We start from the raw sequence: 21,084 nt of genomic DNA on the forward strand, positions 1-21,084 counted from the left end.
ACTGTGTTATGCTGTACCATTCTTTAGGTGTACAGTAATTTAATTTATGTACAGTTGTGCTTAAAAGTTTACATACACTGACAAAATTTTTGCTTTCTTGTCCTTTTTTTCCCCTATAAAACTCTTGTCCTTTTTTCAGAGAATATGAATGGTAACACTCCTGGTTAGTGGTCGGGTGAAGTCATTTATTGTCAGACTACAGTGTTTTCTCTTATTGAATCATAATGACAACCAAAAATATCCAAATGCCCCTGATGAAAAGTTTCCATACCCCAGTTCTTAATACGGTGTATTGCCCCCTCTGACATCAATGGCAGCTGGAAGTCTTTTGTGGTAGTTGTGGATGAGGCTCTTTATTTTCTAAGATGGTAAAGCCGCCCATTCTTCTTGGCAAAAAGCCTCCGCTTCATGTAAATTCCTAGGCTGTCCTGCATGAACTGTGCGCTTGAGATTTCCCCAGAGTGGCTCAATGATATTGATGTCAGGAGACTCAGATGGCCGCTTCAAAACCTTCCCTTTGGTACAGGGTCATTTGGATGATTTTGGTTGTCATTATGATTCAAAAAGAGAAAACCCAGTAGTCTGACAATAAATGGCTTCACCCGACCACTAACCATGAGTGGAGGAAAAAAAATTATCATTCATAGTCTCTGAAAAACGGACAAGAAAGCAAAAATTCTATCGGGGTATATAAACTTTTGAGCACAACTATAGATTATGTGACTGATTATGTGCGTTTAATGATTTATTTTTATTATATTTTTGGTCAAATCTTCTTTCCAGACAACACCCACTGGGATGACTCGGGCTCCCTCCACTTATCCCTGGAAGCTACCTCCTATGCACTTCTCACTCTCTTGCAAATGAACGAATCTAGGAAAGCGGCACCATTGGTGAAATGGATAACCGAAAAGAAATACTATGGAGAAATTATGGGATCAACGCAGGTATGTCATTTTGTTGGACAGAAGGATTTAACTCACCTGAGGGCGAGGACAACAAGACAACCTCCCTTGGGGATATTCTTTGGCTACATAAAGGTTGTCCTTTTCTTTCTACTAAACAATTAGGAGCCATGATTGAGACCCCTGTCAGACTGATGGTATCATTCTGTGGACCTACTGTAAATGTACAATATGGTACATTAAGGGTATAAGACATATAAGTATTTGTCTAGCATGGTATTTTTTGTAGGATAATATATAGTCGGGTCATGCAAATATGAACAATACTATTACTGTAAGGTCATTTGTAGGTGGTATTAACAAAAACTATATAAATTGGGAATTAGTATAATTATACTGACCAACAGAATAAAGTAAGGATTCTAGCTTTGCCATACAATTGTCAGGATCAGCAGATGTGAGCCCACTGTGTCATGTGCCTGTACATCCCTATAGTCATTGTCTAAGCCTATCCTCCATTCTTGATAAAATACTCCAGATGGTGGAGATAGACTTTCCCGGAAGATACACCAAGTTGCTCCCTCTTGGGATATAACAGGATTCGATACAGCTGGTCCGAGCAGACCAGGTGGCAAGGAGTACTGCCAACCCAAGTTACCAAATAGACAGTACTGGCAAGCACGAAGATAGAAGACAGCAGATGGAGGTGATGGATGAAAGTGATGGGTGCTGCTGAGGAACACAGTGGTTGTTTTGGGGCGCTCCTAAAGACAGTTCTGGGTAAATCCCGTAAGCTCCGCCTCCCATCGATAAGCACCGCCCCCGGCGCCCACCACGGATACGGACTCTCTTCTTGCAGAGTGCACTCTCCTTGAAGTGTGGCCAGGACATTATCTGGGTCCCCCTCACCATGTCATCCTCTGTGCCTCCTCCTGTCTCCTTCCAGCCCCCCATCAGTATCTCCACCTTACCGACCTCCATAATTTTATGTGGACACTGATGTGATTGGGGATCTCAGACATTAGGAGGATTGTACAGCATTAGAGAAACATGGCTGCTTTCCTCCAGCACACAGGGCCACCACTGTGCACAGGTGACACCAGGTATTGCAGTTCCCTCCAGTCTCTTCCCTGGGGCTGAGCTGCAATACCACAAACAACCTGGAGCGGTGCTGTTTTATTTTTAAGCAAATTAAATGAAATCCTGTGATGTTTCTCACAGCTGAGGGTTTGCTACGAGTACGTGTACTCTTTTCATACAATAATCCCTTTTAATCTCCTCTGACCTCGGGAGTCTTTGCCGCAGTCACTCGTGACCCCTCGGTGACTCTCAATTTAATCCAAAAATTTTACGTTAATCTCTGTCAGTGTGGAGTCATCTTCTACGGCGGTGGCGGCTCCCAGGAGCTGAGGTACGGAGCAGCCAGGACGGTTCCCCGAGGAGCCAGGAGGGGGCGATACTGAGAGCTCACTGATTCGTCACCAGCAGCGGCGATCTCCAAGGCCTGATGATAGACATGGAGGTCACGCAGCGCCGTTGCTAGGTTTCAGGCTCTCTGTGTTATGGCGGGAGTCTGTGCGCCATGTTATCCTGTATGTGCTGAAGCCGCAACGTGTCTGCTGGGGAGCTGATACAGTATGATGAAGGTCACCCAGCTTTCCCAGCTTCTTGTAGCCAGTATGATGGAGGTCACACAGCTTTCCCACCATCTTATACTCAGTATAATGGAGGTCACCAGCTTTTCCAGCATCCTGTAGTCAGTATGATAGAGGTCACCCAGCATTCCCACCATCTTATACTCAGTATGATGGAGGTCAACAGCTTTCCCAGTATCTTGTAGTCAGTATGATAGAGGTCACACAGCTTTCCAGCATCTTGTAGTCAGTATGATAGAGGTCACACAGCTTTCCAGCATCTTGTAGTCAGTATGATGGAGGTCACCCAGTTTTCCCACCATCTTATACTCAGTATGATGGAGGTCACCCAGCTTTCCCAGTATCTTGCAGTCAGTATGATAGAGGTCTCACAGCTTTCCCAGCATCTTGTAGTAAGTATGATGGAGGTCACCCATCTTTCCCAGTATCCTGTACTCAGTATGATGGAGGTCACCCAGCTTTCCCAGTATCTTGTAGTACGTATTATGGAGGTCACCCAGCTTTCCTAGTATCTTATACTCAGTATGATGGGGGTCACCAGCTTTCCAGCATCTTGTAGTCAGTATGATAAAGGTCACCCAGCTTTCCCAGCATCCTGTTGTCAGTATGATGAAGGTCACCCAGCTTTCCTAGCATCTTGTAATAAGTATGGTGGAGGTCACCCAGCTTTTCCAGCATCCTGTAGTAAGTATGATGAAGGTCACCCAGCTTTCCTAGCATCTTGTAGTAAGTATGATGGAGGTCACCCAGCTTTCCTTGTATCTTATACTCAGTATGATGGAGGTCACCCATCTTTCCTAGTATCTTACACTCAGTATGATGAAGGTCACCCAGCTTTCCTAGCATCTTGTAATAAGTATGGTGGAAGTCACCCAGCTTTTCCAGCATCCTGTAGTCAGTATGATGAAGGTCACCCAGCTTTCCTTGTATCTTATACTCAGTATGATGGAGGTCACCCATCTTTCCTAGTATCTTACACTCAGTATGATAGAGGTCACCCCGCTTTCCAGCATCTTGTAGTCAGTATGATAGAGGTCACACAGCTTTCCTTGCATCTTGTATAGTAGGCAGTATAATGGAGGTCACCCAGCTTTCCTAGCATCTTGTATAGTACTCAGTATGATAGAAGTCACCCAGCTAGATAGATACTGTAGACTGATAGATAGATACCTAGATAGATAGATAGATAGATAGATACAAAGAGAGATAGATAGTCTGTTACTATTGGGGGTATGCAAAACAGGAGTCCGTAGAGCCTCGGTTGCGAGTCTCAAACCACGGCATAGCCAGATAACTCTAGCCTGTTGCCACGGGGTGCCTCCATGATAGGAAGAGCACCACACCACCCTAATAGGTAGCCCCTTAAGTCCCACTCAGTTGCGAGTATTGGAACATAAATAGTGAAACACCATGGTGGCCCCTTTTTGTCAATGTCTAACTCAAGGTGCGAGTATTGCGATCATGACAAGGGCTTGGCAAGGCAGGCTAACATCCACAGACAGCCGTTTCAGGGTTTTTGCCCCTCGTCAGTGTGGAGCAGGATTCTGGCTAGTTGGGGCAATAGCAAATCGACCAACAAAACACAGTTATCACTGAACTCAAGGAGAACAGAAAAAAAAATTTTTTCACTGTTCTCCTTGAGTTCAGTGATAACTGTGTTTTGTTGGTCAATTTACTATTGGGGGTATCAACAGGGGGGGCGCCAAAAGAAAGTTTCGCACAGGGCGCCATCTACCCTAAGGCCGGCCCTGGTACAAACAAGGGGTTGGCTCTGGTTCACACTACAGGGCAAAAACCGATGAGAATACAGGGTCCAAGAACTAACCAGGAGTGCAGGGCCAGACGGCACAAACAGGACAGCAGGACCACAGGGATTCGGGAACACCACAATGGGAACCTGGATAGAGAGTAGAGGAGCAATGGGCAGGGTATATACAGGTGTGGGATCACAGGATTTCTCCAGGTACACAAACGCAGGAACACCTTCACAGGACCAAATGACCTCAACGCTTGGGCAAAAAAATGTGCTGGAAGCCCCTTTATAAACAGGCCATGGGAAAAGGTGTGCATGTTCCCCCTCTAATGGCCAGAACTGGAACTGCACAGTGGAAGAGGAAATATGCTTCCCCATGCAGCTACATGTGGTGGTGCTGTGCAGGAGGAAAGTTGCCCACCATCTCAAAAGAATCTGGAATGCTGCAGTGTGCAGGGTGGTGGCAGCAAGTGGGGAGACCCCCCACCATAGACAGACAGCAAGAAGCAGCTGCGGCCATGTGTGGAAGGATAGGCGACGGGACACCCAGTCACCATTACAACTATTAATGGAATAAGAATTACCATCCCTGATGACTCCACTAAAGGAAAAATAACTTATGCCTTCAGAATTTAAGGAGAAAAAAAAAATGAAAAGAAGATTAGAGTTGTTAATAGAAACTTTCTTCCGATTAAGTGAGCACAATACTATAATCTGGGGGTGTATGGGTGGCGTACTAACCTGTATGTCTGTGTTTTATGTTTTGGTTGTAGTCTACTATAATGCAGTTTGAAGCCCTTGCCCAGTACCTGATAGAGGTACCAAAGTTCAAAGACTTCATTTTGGATGTCACCATGAAGCTTCCAGAGAGATCAGAAGATTCAACTGTTCGATTTCAATATGAAAACGCCCTGCTGTCCAAATCAGAAGATGTAAGAACCCGGGGATGTGATGGGGACTGATGTAGCGAAAGTCACGTTTGTTGTGTAGAAATAACATGGGCCCTTGTGACTTGGTTCATTTATTTCTTCGCAGACTGTTAACCATGGAGACTTTACACTCACCGCAAAGGGAAATGGTCAGGCCACTTTGACGGTAAAAGAAAAATAAATTTGCTTGATAATTAAACAGGTTTATAAACGAACGGTGCCCTAAGGAGGTAATAGCTAATGATCTGTGATTAGGTACCCTGCCTTATCATTTTACTCACTTCCTTGCATTATACTGACCCCCACTACCATGGAAACTTGTATTCGTTGTTTAAAGTTTATTTTCTTTTTGCTCTTATATCTTGTATGCATTGACTTTTTTGTGCATATCAGTCATTGTGAACAAGTGCTGCAGTGTACAGCATGGAGAGAGGGCCGAACGACATTCAGACGAGAGGCAATTCAGACTACCACCACCCTCTCTGCACTGCAGATGACCTACAGCCCCTGATTAAAGGGGTGATCTGGAGGGGAAAAAACGTTTAGAGAAAAAAAAAAACATACTTTTTTTTTTCCTTCCAAAAACAGCACTACATTTGTCTTTAGGTTGTGTGTGGTACTATGACTCCATTTGCTTCAATGGAACTGAACTGCAATGCCGCACACATACTGAGCACAATAATGGTGCTATTTTTGGAAGAAACAGCCATGGTTTTCTTCCTGGAGTCCTGGATAACCCCTTAAAAAGTGCTGAGGCTGGCAATAAAACATAAAAAAAACATGTTGTCAATCCCCTTGCTGATACTGTTCCGACAGTGATAGTCCCCACTGTCTTCAATGTTGACCAAACTCACTAACTGACCAGCCAGTGACGGGGATCGGTAGTAAGGTACCTCAGTCATACTTCATTCCGGAATGCCCCGTTATTACGTATCATAAGCATCATGTTCCAATTATTTTTATAATTCTGATCTTGCTTATGATGAATTTTAAGAACTTTAATTCTATTTACCTGCCAGGTGTTGTCCATATATCACGTTCTGGAAACAGAGAAGGAGATGAAATGCAACAATTTTGATCTGTCGGTGACAATAGAAGATGAGCCTCAGGGTAAGAAATCTGCACATATCTCACTATTATGCAGTCTTGCTTCTACTCCGTCTACTATACACCACAGGCTATATGAATGGAGTATTCCAGTAACAGAAATTTGGATTTCACCCACCAGTCCTGGCTTCAGCAGTTTTTGCTTAACGGGAAGTTTTGTAGTTCAGGTCAGGTCAAAGGCCGGGCCATTTCTAGGTAATCTGAACTACAGGGCGAATCTTGCTAAAAGCGCCCCCCCCCCCCCTCTCAAGTGATGTTGGGGGGGGGAGCGGTTGTTACTAGGAAGAAGCAGTGTGTGTATTATAGCATAAAGCAGTGGTATTCAACCATTTTCAACTTGGGGGGAAAAAAATGGCACACTTGCTTTTATTTTAGTGGGGCTAGCTATACCATTTCCCATGTGGTCAGTGACCTGCCGGGGGTCCCTTGGGCGCTTATCACGGTGGTCAGAAGTGGAGTTGTGACCCACCTGGACTATTGGTACCGCCACCCACAGATAGGGGAGATAACCCAAGGTAGATGTTGTTACTGTGTAGGTGCTTGGATAAGAATCACTGAGTCCTGATACAATAAATAAACTCTTCTTTACTGCAGGAATACTTGATACAGTGGTTTACAATAGACTTCTGACTTGATAATAAACTCTGGACTTGACTGACAAGACTTGTGCTTGAGCTTGAAAGGTAGAATAGCCGTGCTGGCTTGGTTGCTTGTGTAGAAGTAGAATAAGTTCAGAGAAGTAGAGAGGAGGATGTCGGGAGAGTCCCAACCCAATGTAGTACTGTGCTCTGCCGGAACTTTAGAGTTAGAATAAGGAGACTTGAGAGTAGATAGAATACTTGTGCCTGTGTTTTGACTCTTTTGGTCTTTGCAACACCTATTGCCCACCAGTGTCGGGTGACACAAGCCCCAGACCTTGTTACCTGAGTTGAGCAGAGTGGTCAGAGTTCTCTGGTTACACCTGAGTACGTAGGCTTCTAGCAACTTTTGCTCTATCCGGATCAGTCCCTCTTTCTTCAGGATACTGTCCTGCACCTTTAGACTTGTTCACGGCGTGAGCTGGGATGATCCCTGACTTGTCCTCTCTGAGAGTGTCTAACACTGCATAGTGTGTTGGAGTGTTGCTTTCAAGAAACGAGTATACTTGCTTCCCATGTGTTTGTCCACTACCACGCCACTGACTACACCGGACACGTCCTTTAACAGGGGACCTGGCGTAAGCCAGAGCGCAACTTGGCTACTGCAGGGACCATGCTGGCTTGCATCCTCTCTGCTCAACAACGTGACTAAGACTCACTAACACTTCCTCTCCCCATGTGACTGCCTCCTACAGGGTATGTAATACCTGCTGTGAGTGGGTAAGAAGAGAGTGTAAGAGAAGAAAGGAGAAAAGAGATAGGTAGAGAAGAGGAAAGAACTCTCATTGGTGCATAAATCACAAACAACAATAACCCCTTGAGTACTACAGCTGTGCAATACATAGGTACAAGATATACATACTAACGACATCTAGTGGCAAAACTTAAGTACGACTACATCACCACTTACACTTGGAGTACAGGCTTTGTATCTACTAGCAACACCCGGGATGGGATATCATCTAGCCGGTCCCCTGCTGTATCTACCAGGAATGGAGAAACCTTTGTTCCTTTGACATCATAGATGTCGTGTCTCCAGTGAATTGTAGTAGTGATCTGATCACTGTGAAAGTTCCCTTGTGGAACAAAAAAAAATTTTCAAAAAAAATAAAGTGTAAATAAAATGTAATTTAAAAAAAAAGACAATATACTTTCCCTTCACACTCCTTTTTTCCTGAATAAATAAAACTAAAACATATTGAATGTGGTTAAAAAAAACAATAATAGTAGAAAAAACAGTCATACCTATTTCAAAATGGTACCAATACAAAGTACAACTTGTCCCGCAAAAAATAAACCCTCAATAAAATTAATTAAATAATATTAATTACACTGCTTGCGACCATGGAAAAAAGAAAAAAAAATTACTTGGTCATAAGCGCCCAGAATGTATTTTGGGAGGAAAAAAACTTAATTAATGGCGCTATTATAAAAAAACAACTTGTTCTGCAAAAAACTAGCACTTTTCACTGACACAGAGCGGTGAGCTGATCTGGACTGATCAAAACTTCCCAGCTCCTTCTCACCATTGGTCAGGGTCTTCTTACTCACACACCTGGACCAATCAAAACTTCCCAGCTCCTTCTCACCATTGGTCAGGGTCTTCTTACTCACACACCTGGACCAATCAAAACTTCCCAGCTCATTCTCACCAGTGGTCAGGGTCTACTTACTCACATCCGGACCCGGATCAAAACTTTTGACATGTCTCTTTGAGTTTTTTATGGATCTGTGAATCTTTCAAAGGAAATTTCCATACACGGTTTACATCCTGCGTCGTCTACTGGTAAGTCTTTAAGCTAAATCAATATATCATGAAATCAGACAAAGTGTAATTTATTTTTTCAATTTCTCCACAGCTAAGAGACCTGAGGGGGCCCTTTCGACTGTTTCCATGACTATCCGTACCAGGTAAGTCGCACAGTTTGTTAATACTCTTGATACACGGTTGTATAATCTGCCTTGTGTTGTATACGGAAATGTGAGGTCTTCTGGTTTCGACCTTGGCAAGGATTTCCCGCTCTTTGGTAAATGGATCAGTTGGGAACCTGTTTATGGTAAGTACCAAGACTTTGCTTAAACCCTTCACGTCAGCAATCTGTATGTATGGGGTACGTGCAGTAGGAATGTATATAGAGTGGTGCCTTGGATTACGAGCATAATTCGTTCTGGGACCGCGCTTGTAATCCAAATCCACTCTTAAACCAAAGCAAATTTTCCCATACGTGATATGCAGACAATTGGTTCCACACCCTAAAAGTTATGAATTATTATTCTGAATAACATGTCAAACAGATGAAACAAACATTTATAAACAGCAGAATATGTGATATTATAAGTTACTGTACAGTAATGGAGAGGATGGGAAACACAAGGACTGACAGAGACTGCAAGGAGCATGAAGGAATGAGCAGGGCAGATGTGGGCACATACATGCAGCGCTCTCTGTCCAGGGAGAGAGGGGTTACAGCTATGGAGAAATTACCTCCACAGTCCTGTCCCCTGATGTAAGCCCCAGCCTGAAGTGGATCTCCTATGATTTGGAAGGTGAGGGGGACTTCCTGGGTCAGAGTACAGTGCTGTAGACCCCACTATGCATTTCCTGCCGAACGGACCCCAGAACAGATCTTGAATTAAAAGCAGCTATCCGAAGGTAAAAGTGGTTTGGGGGGGGGGGGGGACAGATTGTGGTTACAGAGTCGCTTTAAACACAGCAATCTATAGCAATCGGGACCACCCTGTCACGATCGCTCGTTCTGACGGGTGGGGGTAAGCAGCCGTCCATGCATAGAGTCTGCTCTCAGGCAGGCTCCATGCATAGATCACTGATAACACTGATCTATGCTATGTTATGGCATAGCATAGATCAGTATATGCAATCTAATGATTGCATGGTTTAAAGTGAAAAAAAGGGTAAAAAAAAAAAAGGTGTAATTAAAAAAGTTTTTAAAAGTATTAAAAAACCCTTATTGGGAGGGAGTCCCAATAAAGGTTTAATATACCCCCTTGCCCATAATAAAAATATAAAAAAAATATATATATATTATAAATCGTAGTGTGCAGAATCGTCCGATCTATTAAAACATAACATTACATTCAGGGCCGGCTCCAGGTTTTTGTGGAGCGACAAAAATGTTTCTATAACACCAATATGATGCTAATAAAAAATAGAGGTCATGGCAAAAAAAAATTACTTCCCGGCAAGCTGTGTAGGTGAAAAAATAAAAGCGCTATGGCTCTTAGAAGGCGGGAAGGAACATTGTATTAATTTGACCCAGACATCCGTGCATCAATGGGCTCGGTCTTGAAGGGGTTAACATCTCTTCATGAACTTACCACTTTTCATATAAGTAAGGGTAGATATAGGTTTGAATTTGAAGGGGTTCTGCCCCTAACCTAAAAATAACCTTGGTGCCAAAAATGAAAATGTTTGGGATATGCTGAAACTGTCAGTGAGATCGGCTCCACTTCTCCACAAAATGTGCACCAACTGGCCGAAGCTGCTGCAGCTGGTATGGGCCCAGTTGGGTATACGGAATGTTTGCCACCTTTTTGGATTTTTTTTTCCCCCTAACATCTACAAGCCACAATTGCTCAAAATGGTAGACCGACCCATTATTGAGTAGGCAGTGATGGTTTAGTGTAATGTTTTAGTGTTTGTGGTGGTGGGGAGTAAAGCATACATCTTGGGGTTGATGCCCCTGATCTTCTGTTTAGGCGTCCACTTGGCAAATGAGGTTCAGTTTGAATAAATGTAAAATTATGCACCTGAGTACTAATAACCCGCATGCATCATATGTCCTAAGGGGAGTTACACTGGGAGAGTCGCTGATGGAGAAGGATCTGGGTGTACTTGTAGTGATAGACTACTGAACAGCACAATGTCAGTCAGCTACATTTGTTTAGTCTCGAGAAAAGACGAATAAGGGGAGATATAATTAATTTATTTAAATATATAAATGCAATAAAATATAAATATATAAATACAAATATACAAGAAATATGGGGAAAAGATGTTCCAGGTAAAACCTCCTCAAAAGACAAGAGGGCACTGCCTCCGCCTGGAGAAAAAAGGTTCCGTCTCCAGAGGCGACACATCTTCTTTACCATGAGAACTGTGAATCTGTGGAACAGACTACCCCAGGATCTGGTCACAGCAACAACAGTAGAGGGCTTTACTACAGGAGAGACAAGTTCTTAGAGCAAAATAATATAGATGCATATGTATAGAACCTACCCATCATCCATCCCCCTTCCCTCCATCCATCCCCTCCTTGTATACCCCCCTTCCCTCCATCCATCCCCTCCTTGTATACCCCCCTTCCCTCCATCCATCCCCTCCTTGTATACCCCCTTCCCTCCATCCATCCCCTCCTTGTATACCCCCCTTCCCTCCATCCATCCCCTCCTTGTATACCCCCCCCTTCCCTCCATCCATCCCCTCCTTGTATACCCCCCCCCCTTCCCTCCATCCATCCCCTCCTTGTATACCCCCCTTCCCTCCATCCATCCCCTCCATCGTTGAACTTAATGGACATATGTGTCTTTTTCCAATGTAATCTATGGCAATATGCTAAACCTAACATTTGTACTTTTTTTTTTTTTTGCAGACACCTTAAGGGCTATGATGCCACCATGTCTATCCTTGATATTTCTATGATGACTGGTTTCGCACCAGATTTAAATGACCTCAATAGGGTGAGCATAAATGTTTGGAGACAACTTAAACACATATAAACATTAGGTGTGACATATGAGCAGTTTGGAGAAATATATATCACTATATATATATTTCTATATCTACATAACTATTTACCAGCAATGTATTTACTGCAGACAGAACTCTATATCAGCAATACATATATTGCACACATAACTATATACCAGCAGTGAATATATTACACACATAACTATATACCAGCAGTGTGTTTACTGCATACAGAACTCTATATCAGCAATAAATATATTGCACACATAACTATATACCAGCAGTGTATTTGCTGCATGCAGAACTCTATATCAGCAGTAAATATATTGCACACATAGCTATTTACCAGCAGTGAATATATTACACACATAACTATATACAAGCAGTGTGTTTAGTGCATACAGAACTCTATGTCAGCAGTGAATATATTACACACATAACTATATACCAGCAGTGTGTTTAGTGCATACAGAACTCTATGTCAGCAGTAAATATATTGCACACATAACTATATACCAGCAGTGTGTTTACTGCACACATAACTATATCAGTAATAAATTTATTGCACACATAACTGTATACCAGCAGTAGTATATTGCACAGATGAATACATACCCCGTTGATTTTGTGAGCCTCAGAATCATTGGTGGTGGCATACAGAGACCCCCTAATAGGGCCATCCTCAGACTGGCAGAGAACAAGACCCCCTAATTGTGTCAGTGTAACGTACTAGTTACCAGCATCAGTCCTGAAGCTCCAAGGAAGTGTGGTGTGGTGTGATTGACCAGTTCACCACTTAGATGCTAATGAATTCAGTTACCTCGGATCTGTAGCTTTATCTATGGGCCTGTATGTTGATCTTCTTGGACTTTTCTGTCCTGTTCCTACGATTTGTAAAAAGTGAATATTTCCTCTATTTTCAGCTTCAAAACAAAAAGGACAGATACATCTCCAACTCTGAGTTGTTGAACGGCACCTGGATTCTGTACCTTGACAAGGTAAGAAGTCGTCTCCTTTCCATGGATCCACCGGAGCAGGAGCTTCTCCATTCTATTTAGTAGAGGGGGACCATGTTATATGACTTCTTTATGCCCCAAAAAAGGCCAGGAACGTGAGAAAGCCCCCTCAGGGCTGAGAATGGTTGCTGATTTCTTTTAGGGGCATGTCCGAACAATCACGTGTCCTCTATGGGGAGGGTTAAGCTACAGCCAGACTGCTCTGGTACCAGCATATTCCCCCCAAACTAAGAGGGTGATGTGGTGACTGACATGATCTGTTGGTGGAGAGTCAGGAGGCAGCCAGACATCTTAGATAATCAAAATGCGTCAGGTTCAGACAACCTTAGTCTAAAGGAGCCAATACACATTGTACTGAAGTTGACCGAACCCACTGCTGATGGCAGGTTTGGCCATCAGTATAAAGTGTATGGGGGCCTCCCGACTCTCTGCAGAGAGAAGAATCAGGCATGATGCATTTTTACTGTCTATTGCCCCTATTCCACGAGTCGTTTGGAGGAGCAAACGAGCGCTATTAGCGCTCGTTTGCTCCTTGTTCCCCGCTCGCTGCCGCCACTATTCAACGCAGCGTCAGCAAACGGGTGAGTGCGGGAGGGGCGGCGGGGAGCTGCTGGGGGGGCTGCCCGGGGAATCGCTGATCGTCCGGGCAGCCCATAGGATATAGCAGCATCTGCTGCCGACAGTCCTATTCAACGGAGCGACGGCAGCAGATCGCTGCTATATCAGTCACTTGTTTTTCAACATGTTGAAAAACAAGCGACTGCAACGATCAGCCGACATGAACAATGTCGGCTGATCGTTGCACTCTATTCCACGGGACGAATATCGTTCGCAGCGGCCGTTATCGGCCGAATACGAACGATATTGCTCCTCTAAACGACCCGTGGAATAGGGCCTTAAACCTTTTGTTCTGAGAGGAATAAACCGGCACCACAGGTGTCTGGTCGTGGCTTACCCCTCCTGTCCCCATAGGCAATACACGACTGTTCGGCCTTGCCAAATGTTCATGTGTATGGGGAGGTCGGGAGAGATAATGACGGTGTATAGGCCCTTTAGGAAGAACGTGTCGCCTAGATTAGTTTTAAAGCCATGTATGGAGATATTGGGGGAGATTTATCAACCATGGTGTAAAGTGAAACTGGTTCAGTTGCCCCTAGCAACCAATCAGATTCCGCCTTTCATTTGCCAAAGAGTCTGTGAGGAATGAAAGGTGGAATCTGATTGGTTACTAGGGGCAACTGGGCCAGTTTCACGTTACACCCTGTTTTTTCTAATCTGTTTTTATTTTCTGATTGTAATTTGTTTAATTTATTTGTAGAACATTATCATGGGCGGCAGTTATCTTGCCCAAACTGACTTTAACAGCATTTAGTGGCATGCTTTAGGGCAGGCCTTATAGACATAGACACAATAAACATCTCCGGACTCTTCTCTTTGTAAAAATAACAGAAGCATTAAGTCCACAAATCAATGTCGTGAACAGCCGGCCACTGTTTTTCAATGCATTGTGTGAACTAATGGCTGTTGTTTCCATAAACTTCAATGGAAATCATTGAAGACTGAAAACAACGGTCAATATTTTAAATTAAAATGGCTGCCGTTAACATAGCCTTAAAGGGTTTTGAAGGGGATAATATAAGCCAACTATTTTATAAGAATGTGTTTTTTTTTGTTTGTTTTTATCTTTATTTTATCATAGGTTTTCCATAAGGAGGACTATATCATAAAATTCAACCTGCATCAGCATTTTAAAGTTGGACATATTTACCCCGGATCTGTCACAGTGTACGACTACTATTCACCCGGTAAAAGCCTGACAGCCACTTTACATACTATTTACACCCAAGCCGTGAGACAAGGATTAGTCACTTTTTGGTAATTCTTCCTGTTTTCTGTTTTTTTGAGGGGAAAAAAACAGTCAAAAAACAGGAAGTGCAGCATTTTCCACGATAACTTATAAAAAAATAATGAATGTGAATTGCAAACTTGCTTTATATCACATCTACTGTTGATTTAGATTTTGAAAGTTATGACAGCGACACTTTAAGTATATATAGTATATAACCTTTACTAATCTCTTGTGTTATAGGAAGCTTAAAGGGGTACTCCAGAGGGGAAAAAAATACTGCTTTTAAATCAAGTGGTGTCAGCAAATTATATAGATTTTTAAATATAATTTACTTATATTTAAACAATTTCCATTCTTCCAGTACTTATCAGCTGTTGTATGTCCTGCAGGAAGTGGTTTATTCTTCCCAGTCTGCCACAGTGCTCTCTGCTGCCACCTCTGTCCATGTCAGGAACTGTCCAGAGCAGTAGTAAATCCCCATAGAAAACCTCTCCTGCTCTGGACAGTTCCTGACATGGACAGAGGTGGCAGCAGAGAGCACTGTGTCAGACTGGAGAGAATACACCACTTTCTGTAGGACATGCAGCAGCTGATAAGTACTGGAAGACAAGTTGTTGTTTTTTTAGAATTTACAAAAATCTTTCTGACACCAGTTGATTTGGGGAAAAAAAATAAAAAATCTCCAGAGTACCCCTTTAGATCAGAAACTGTTCCAGATTGATCCTGAAATTGGCTCAAGCATTTCTATCAAAATGTAGACATCATAGTTCTCTATACTAGTGGAGAGCAGAACAATTAAAAGAGTGACCGTCATTGTGGTGGACTCAGCTCAACCAGGTATTACACAGATGATCATTTAAGGCTTAAAAGTGCCAATCCAAGTGCCTCATCCAAGAGTCTTAAAACACAGGACTAGCCGGATATCCCTCCCGGAAGGACCCAGCCAATAAGTGACCACCAAATTAAGTGGCCCTATAAGTCAATGTAATGACAAGGGAAAAGACATGGCCAGGTAACCATCCACAGACTGCTGTTTCGGGGTGTTGCCCCTCATCAGTGTGGAGCAGGATTCTGGATTCATCATGAGAGCAAAGCTGGAGGGACATAGCCCTTTGGAGATAACCTGTCTTCCTTTTTAAGAAAACAGTAGGACTTGTGATCGCAAGCAGTTTTGCAATATACTCCCTTTTTTTCTATGTATAAATCAGTGTTTTACATACGGCCTAACTGTGGTCCGTGCTCTCTCCGTGACAATATTTGGTCTCTTCTCTGACCAAACACAGCAAGTCCCTGTCCTTTGTGCACACAAGGATAGACGCCTGTTCATCATGCAGGTTGTACATCAACTGAGGACAATTACCTTAGGCTAATTCTATTATGACCTTCGGCTAATATTGCCAGCTCTGCAGCTTACCAGGAGACAGTGCTCTTTGTTATGTAACAATTCAGTCAATATAATATCACTGTGTGGCTGCAGAGGTTTTGGTTGTGTGTGAAAGGAGAGCTGACCATGCAATGCGAGCACCCCCAGGATTCTCTGCTGCTGAATGTGGGCACACAGCAGCGGTACATATGCACAGTGAAGAGAGACACCTAGTGGCCTTATGTATAACGGTGATTTAAACATAGAAAAAAAAGAGCATATCGCAAAACTTCTTGTCATCACAACCTGTGTCGATTTCTTTAAAGAAAAATTTACAATGGTGCCTCTTAAAGACTCTATGAGCATTTAGACAGAAAGAAGTAACCGCCTTCATATAAGGTGAGAGGAACCAATGATCCTGAATGTAAGAATGTAATTTATTATTATTATTATTATTATTATTATTATTATTATTATTATTATTATTATTATATTAATAATAATAATAATATAGAAGTAATTTACAAATCGGTATAACTTTCTGTCACCAGTTGAATTTTTTTTCTCTGGAGTTTCTCTTTAATATTGGAGTTGAGCTAGAAGGCCATGTGGGCTATTTAAAGGGGTAGTCTGGCACTTAAAACTTTTGATATTGTGCTGCCCTTATATAAAACATAATAAACACCTTATTTTTGCCTGTTCACCCTCCCTGATGTCCTTGCGGTGTCTTGGGGTCTTTCACTGACCACAGCTGATGCCATTTCTGAAACGAAATCATCTCGGCAGTGACAGCCCACTCAGCCAATCACTGGCCATGGCACTGTCACATATGACTACAAAACAAGAAAAAATATTTTTTGCCCAGAATACCGTCCCCACGCACAAGAGATACAAATCAACAACACAAAAAATTGATCCACAAGGGTTCACAGAGAAAGTGCAGGACAATCCAAAATAATAAATATATTTTATCAGTTCAATTCATATCAAAATAGAAATATATAAAAAGGAGACATGAAACAGTACCATACACAAAAAAACTGTGAGGGGACATATATATAGAATTCATGTAATTATATATTGCACATATTCAGTAATACAGGTAATAAATAAATGTGTGGAGCAATACATGCAGCCACCACTAGATGGCTCCCAAGTTTACAAAAGTCATTAAAGTATATATAGATGTATAAGGGGACAGAAAAAAGAAATACATGAATAATTATAATGACCACAAGGTTCAAATAATATAATAAACAAATGCCCCAAGATGTGAAAATGTAAAAAAAAAAAAAAAAATTAAATAAAAAAAAACGACATAGGTGCATGCATGTATTGAGAGTCCCACTCACCTACTCACCCTACGCGCGTTTCGCATTGCTTTGTTTATTATATTATTTGAACCTTGTGGTCATTATATTTATTCATATATTTTTATTTTTCTGTCCCCTTAGATATCTATATATACTTTATTGACTTTTGTAAACTTGGGTGCCCTCTAGTGGTGGCTGCATGTATTACTACACACTTATTTTTTACCTGTATTACTGAATATGTGCAATATATAATTACATGAATTCTATAGATATGTCCCCTCACAGTTTTTTGTGTATGGTACTGTTTTTTTGTGTACGGTACTATTTTGATATGAATTGAACTTATAAAATATATTTAATTTTATTTTGGATTGTCCTGTGCTTTCTCTGTGATCCCTTGTGGATCAGTTTTTTACTGTTACATACCCAGTGATTGGCTGAGCAGGCTGTCACTGCCAAGACAAGTTTGTTTCAGAAATGGCATCAGCTGTGGTCAGTGAATGTATGTAGAATGTATACCATGACTATCAACCCGTAAAGAATTTATAGAGATTTAATTTTTTGTAACTATTTTGTTTTTGCTATATAACAGAGAACCGTTGCACTAAGTTCTACCATGTGGAGGAGGGCAGCCACCTTCTGGGCAAAATCTGCCAAGGAGAAGTATGCCGCTGTGTAGAAGGTAACTGTCAGGATATGTGGGACCAGCAAGACAAAGGACAGGTGCAACCCTAACACTGTCCCTGCCTACTTGCCCCAACAGCCCTAAACGGCAGCGGACAACTGGTCGACGGTCCCTATAAGTGTGAACACATAACAAGGACAAGACAGACACAACACAATAAATCAGGGGTCCAAGTCATTAACAGGAGGTCGGCGCAGTACAAAAACGAGATCCGAAAGAGTAGTCAGAGTCCAGAAAGCCAAATGGCAGAAATACCAGATATACCGAAATGCAGGAAACTCTAGGTCAAGACACTCTAGTAAACTAGGCTCTATCGCAGGCAAAGCATGGTAGACACTGGAGGACACCCCAGACGTGATTGGAGCTGAGACTCCAGCCCAGGGCAAATACATATTTCTGACTGGCGGTGCCTGCCGCCAGTCAATAGTTAATCACATTCACCCAATGGCAACTGTCTTCTTCATTCTTATCCTTTGTTTAGAAGTTTGAATGTTCATTTTAATATTTGAATTTTAAAATTTTTGAATTCTCCCATCGGTTTCTTAGTACATGCATTTATTTATGTACTGTCCCTTTAATTTTGCAGAGAATTGCTATATGCAGCAAAGGTTAGATGGAGTGACTGCTTTGGTCCGATTAAATAGCGCTTGTGAACCTAGCGTGGATTACGGTGAGACCATTAGAATGTCATCATCAATGTCACAAATGGAATTAGTTTTAGAATCAATAAACTCATGTAAAGTTTAAGGACTTTTATACGCAGCTTTTCTGGTTAGAGTCTATCATGTAAAATCCCCATAAAGTGATTAAATGTGTTTCATTTCTAGTCTTTAAGGTAAAACTGACCGACGTTAAGAAGGCTGACAGGTATGACACCTATATCATGAAAATTGAGAAAGTCATTAAAAAAGGTAAGTTGTTGTTATTGTGTATTATGGTATTGATGTATCTGTGGCCACTGTAGGTAACATAACTTGTGACAGTACTTTCTTAGGGTATTTTGGGGTTCTGGTACATATAGTACTCACTCTTTTTCTCACTCACTCCTTTGTTTTCTTTGACCTTCTGTGGGGTGGAAGCTACTTGAGGGTAGAGTTATAGATAGGATTCAAGGGGCCCCATAGCGAGAAACTGTACGAGCCCCCCCCCCCCCCCCCACCCACCCATGCACATACTCACATGACCCATTGGCGGATGGCGACATACAGGGTCTCTGCTCCCGCACCTGACCCTACTTTTGGGGAGGAGGGGGGCAGTAGGTGCAGGCTGGGGTGCTGACGGGAGGGTAGGAGGTGCAGATGGCACTAGTGGGCATTTCCTGCCCCAGCTGTCACTTTCTGATGAAGGGTGTACCGACGGGAGGGTGGGAGGTGCAGACAGCGGCCACTAGTGGCAGGGCCTGATCCTGTCACTGCAACACCGAGTCACTATCTCTCTGGGGGAGGAAGGTGCTGTTGGTGAGTGAGCTGACAGTGCCACCCGCTAGTAACATTGAGTTTTGCTGATGGGGGGCCTGGGCCACCCTGCCCCACAGACCCCATAGCAGTTGCGTAGTCTGCCTCCATGGTAGCTATGCCTCTGCTTGAGGGGTAGTTCCTATAACAATGTAGATAACTAGGCCCAGCCGGCAGCCCAGTGAGTACAGATGAGTGATCTGAACATCACAAACCGAGATTTGTTACAAACTTTTCAAAAATTTGGTTTGTAACTGAACCAAATATTTTGTGAAGTTGGTAACCAGTTCGTAAAGATGGCGGCCGCACGATTTATTACACATAAGAAACAAAAAGGAGCCTATACTTACCTGTCTGCGCTTCTCCAGTGTCCTCCTATGGATCTGCAGTGTCCCCTACCAGGTTTTTTAGTGTATGTTTATGTTCACAGCATGTTTTTGTTCCACTGTTGCTGCTGGAAACAAAAAAAAAAAAAACAGCAACCATGGAACGAAACCAAGCTGTCAATGCCCACTTCATAGAGATCAGTCTCTTGGAGTAGTGGTGGCGGAAGCCAGATTGTGGGGAGTCAAAGAGAGAGTTGAGGGGGGGGGATGTTTGTATGTTTATTTGAAGAGGGAAAAATGCCAGTAGTTCCATCACAATTCCAACTTTAAATTTCCAGGCACGGATGTTCCTGCTGTGAACGCCACACGTAATTTTATCAGTCACACCAAATGTGGAAAAGCCTTAAACTTGGAGATAGGCCGAGACTATGTGATCTGGGGAGTGAGACAAGATCTGTGGAACACCGGCTCTGGGTAAGTGACATGAAGCTGGGGCACATGGGACCAGTGATAATGGCCACATACAGAGACCACAGGGTCCTATAACAAACCTCGGGATAGGGAACACACGTTTATATGTACAGAGTCTATGGAGGGGCAAGGACTTAATCCAGGACTTTAATCCTGTAGTAGAGAAACATGGCTGCCACTATATTCCTTACATCACTTACATTAGCAACAGAGTGGATGAGATGTACTCAGATATGATGGGCTTGTCCCAAACTTATCATTTTCCCAATGTCTTTTCCATATAGATTTTCCTACATGATAACCAGGGACACGTGGGTTGAGTTGTGGCCAAATGACCGGGAATGCCAGGAGCCGGATTCCAAGAACACCTGTGACGAAATATTCCGTTTTGAAGATGAGCTGGCGCTCAATGGCTGTATCAGTTAGCAGATACTTCTATCAATAAAAGATTGTGTTACTCACATTCATCGGTTTCATAATATTCATCTTATTGGATCCATGTATGTCAAATGCAAACTATTGCCTTAAAGGGGTTGTCCAGCGGGGAAAAAAAAATTCTTTCAAATTAACTGGTGTCAGAAAGTTATATAGATTTGTAATGTACTTCTATTTAAAAATCTCAAGTCTTCCCATACTTGTTAGCTCCTGTATGTCCTGCAGGAAGTGTTGTTTTATTTACTTTCAGAAACAGTGCTCTCTGCTGCCACCTCTGTCCATGTCAGGAACTGTCCAGAGCAGCAGCAAATCCCCATAGAAAACCTCTCCTGCTCTGGACAGTGTGTGTGAATGTAAATAAAACACCACTTCCTGCATGACATACAGCAGCTGATAAGTTTGGGAAGATTTGAGATTTTTAAATAGAAGTAAATTACAAATCTATATAACTTTCTGACACCAGTTGATTTAAAA

At 42.6% G+C, this 21,084-nt stretch overlaps 1 protein-coding gene across 1 annotated transcript in view; it reads left to right on the forward strand.

Annotated features, from left to right (window-relative positions):
- LOC138769654 (complement C3-like) overlaps positions 1-20,638 on the forward strand; it is a 97,149-nt gene extending 76,511 nt beyond the window's left edge. Inside the window, exons 29-41 of the mRNA XM_069948267.1 lie at positions 784-947; positions 5,087-5,245; positions 5,349-5,408; positions 6,262-6,352; positions 8,847-8,898; positions 11,598-11,685; positions 12,619-12,693; positions 14,411-14,516; positions 17,832-17,921; positions 18,511-18,594; positions 18,752-18,835; positions 20,043-20,178; positions 20,460-20,638. Coding sequence (XP_069804368.1) covers positions 784-947; positions 5,087-5,245; positions 5,349-5,408; positions 6,262-6,352; positions 8,847-8,898; positions 11,598-11,685; positions 12,619-12,693; positions 14,411-14,516; positions 17,832-17,921; positions 18,511-18,594; positions 18,752-18,835; positions 20,043-20,178; positions 20,460-20,601 — 1,331 coding nt within the window. The 3' untranslated portion in view covers positions 20,602-20,638. The remainder of the gene's footprint in view (positions 1-783; positions 948-5,086; positions 5,246-5,348; positions 5,409-6,261; positions 6,353-8,846; positions 8,899-11,597; positions 11,686-12,618; positions 12,694-14,410; positions 14,517-17,831; positions 17,922-18,510; positions 18,595-18,751; positions 18,836-20,042; positions 20,179-20,459) is intronic.
- Positions 20,639-21,084: the final 446 nt, after the last annotated feature.

This window comes from Dendropsophus ebraccatus, chromosome 1 (genome assembly GCF_027789765.1).
Source record: "Dendropsophus ebraccatus isolate aDenEbr1 chromosome 1, aDenEbr1.pat, whole genome shotgun sequence".
NCBI lineage: Eukaryota > Metazoa > Chordata > Amphibia > Anura > Hylidae > Dendropsophus > Dendropsophus ebraccatus.